Raw genomic sequence first — 2722 nt, forward strand, 5'->3', positions numbered from 1 at the left:
TTTGGGAAGAGTTTAGGAAAATAAACTGCTGTGAGCAATATGTGGAGTTTGGGTTATAAAAGGTTTATTTCAAGTGCAGTGGAAGATCTGGGGGGTGTTGGTGGATCAGATGCTTAATGTGACCTGATCATGTGGCATCCCAGAAACCCTCTGTGTCCTGGGATCATCCCACAGTGTGGGCAGGAGGGGAAGGAGATATCCGGGGAAGGCTGAGTCAGCGCCTGTCAGTAATGCTCTGGTTGCAGCACTGAGCAGCTTCAGAGAGAGAATTCTCAGCAGAGAATTATGTGTGAAGAGGTCTGTGATCAAATGCTCCCAACTCTGTTTTCACAGGGCAAGGCTCTCTACCCTCTCTGGTTTGTGACGGTGATGCAGACTCAAAGTGGTTTTCTTTGAATTATTTTGATAATTGCTTCTTATAACTAACATCGCTGTAGAAGAAGATTCGTCCCAATGTCTTTTAAGAAATTAAGTCTTGCGGGTTTTTTTTCTTCATATACTGAACTTCATACTCTCAAAGCCTTAATTCTGGGCTCTGCTGTGTCTCTGGATGTGGTTTTAGAACAGTTGTTTTCAGCAGAGGTGGCAAAAATGCAATTGAGATAATACAAACCAATCTTGTATTCCTGAATTCCTTAAAACTGGCTGCTTTATCTGACAGCACGAAGTCTGCAGTCAGGTTAGACACAGAAATATTTGCCTATGCTAGGAACTGGATCATCTTTGAGGTCCCTTCCAACCCAAACCCTTCTTTGATTCCAGCCTCTGAAAGTGCCATTTTGAACCCCAACGTGTGGTGGGTTTTGATGAGGTTCTCCCCTTGTCTCTCAGCAGGGCTGTGACCCCTTTGCCCAGACCCAGCGCAGCAAACTGCAGCATCGCCGAGCACGGATCAACCAGCAGATCAACAAGGAGATGAGGATGAGAGCAGGGGCAGAGAACCTCTTCAGGTCAGTCCTGGTCCTCTCAGCATCCTTCTGGCCCAGGATGGAAATAAAGTCGTGGTTGAGTATGGAAATATGGTCTTGATGTGTAGGATCAATTGCTGCTACCACTCCCATGGCTGTGGTTGGGATTTGAACAGTCTTCCCTTGACTTGGAAGCTTCTAGCCTAGAAATTCCTGCTCTCCACTCAGTCCAATGGTTAATGTTGTGGATTTTAATGAACGAGTGGAATTTTCAAGTCCTAGAAGGTTGCTAGGGCAGGATGTGAGTAGGTGGAATAATGGGAATAAGTGTTTATTTGAGGATGAGTTTGGAGTGCAGAGATTTTGCTTGATAATCCAGCAAGTGTAGGTCAAATGGACATGGACATGTTGGAGTCAGTCCAGAGGAGCCCATGGAGATGCTCTGAGTCTGGAGTCAGGCTGGGAGAACTGTGGGTGTTCAGTCTAGAGAAGACAAGGCTGCAGGGAGACCTTAGAGCCCCTTTCAGTGCCTAAAGGGGCTCCAGGAGAGCTGCAGAGGGACTTGGGACAAGGGATGGAGGGATAGGCCATGGGAAGTGGCCTTCCTCTGCCAGAGGGCAGGGAGAGATGGGATATTGGGAAGGAATTCTTCCCTGTGAGCGTGGTGAGGCACTGGAATGGATTTCACAGAGCAGCTGTGGCTGCTCCATCCCTGGGAGTGTTCCAGGCCAGGTTGGATGGGCTTGGAGCCACCTGGGCTGGTGGAAGATGTTGCTGCCCATGGCAGATGTTGGAACTAGATGATCTTTAAGGTGATTTCCAGCACAATCATTCCATGATTCTATGAAATCCAGCTGTAGAACCACAGAGTCATTAAGGCTGGGAAACACCTCTAAGATCATCAAGTCCAACTGTTCTTCCAGCACTGCCAAGGCCACCACTAACCATGTCTCCAGGTGCCACATCCACATGGCTTTAAAGTCCCTCCAGGGATGGTGACTCCACTCCTGCCCTGCTCAGCCTGTTCCAAGGCCTGACAACCCTTCAGGTGAAGAAATTCCCACTCATATCCAATCTAAGCCCATTTTACTTCCAGAAATCCCCATCCTGCTGCCTCCACCAGAGCAGAATGTACAAATCCAGGAATATTTTGCCAGTGGCTCTTCACCCTATTGGAAGATGCATTTATGGGATGGTGCTACCACTGGCATGTTTGTTTGCACTTGGATTGTAGCTGGTTCAGGACAAGTCAATCCAGGACATTCCTGCCTTTCCCTGGAGAGCATTCAGGATGTAATCCTGAGGCAATCCCATGATTTTTTTTCCCCAGATATTATCCTTTTTTAACCTGAAAATGACCTTATTTGTGCCTCTTTTATATATCTCACGTCCCTGTGAGACATTTGAGCACATATCCAGGTTGGGCAGCTCTGGAATATAAGGAAATATCCTAAGGCTGCCCTAAAATAACTTTTTTTTTAGGCTTATTTTGCCACTTTATTGATGGTTTTTGTCCCAAATAAACCAAGTTTGCCTTTCCTCTTGTGCATTTGACTGATTTAACCCCAGTGGCATTGCCTGTTGTACCTGGAAAAGGGAATAATAGTTGATCCCCCTCTGGTATGTTATTCATGGATGAAACAGCAAAACTTCTTTAGGGAGGTGAGTTACATCCTCCTCATTCCCCTCTTTCTGCCTCATTTAATTAGAGGGGGGAAAAAAAAAAAGCCATGAAATCCCAACATTTGCCACTCCACACAAACTCCCCTTTATTAGATATTAAACAAAACAGAGGGAAATGTGCTGGCTCAGCA

The 2722-nt window shown here is 46.4% G+C and overlaps 1 protein-coding gene across 1 annotated transcript in view; it reads left to right on the forward strand.

Moving 5' to 3' along the window:
* RHPN1 (rhophilin, Rho GTPase binding protein 1) overlaps positions 1–2722 on the forward strand; it is a gene marked incomplete at its 5' end in the record, with an annotated part of 31577 nt that overhangs the window by 9397 nt on the left and 19458 nt on the right. The window contains one exon of the mRNA XM_009071016.1: positions 835–950. Coding sequence (XP_009069264.1) covers positions 835–950 — 116 coding nt within the window. The remainder of the gene's footprint in view (positions 1–834; positions 951–2722) is intronic.

Source organism: Acanthisitta chloris, unplaced genomic scaffold (genome assembly GCF_000695815.1).
Source record: "Acanthisitta chloris isolate BGI_N310 unplaced genomic scaffold, ASM69581v1 scaffold5823, whole genome shotgun sequence".
NCBI lineage: Eukaryota > Metazoa > Chordata > Aves > Passeriformes > Acanthisittidae > Acanthisitta > Acanthisitta chloris.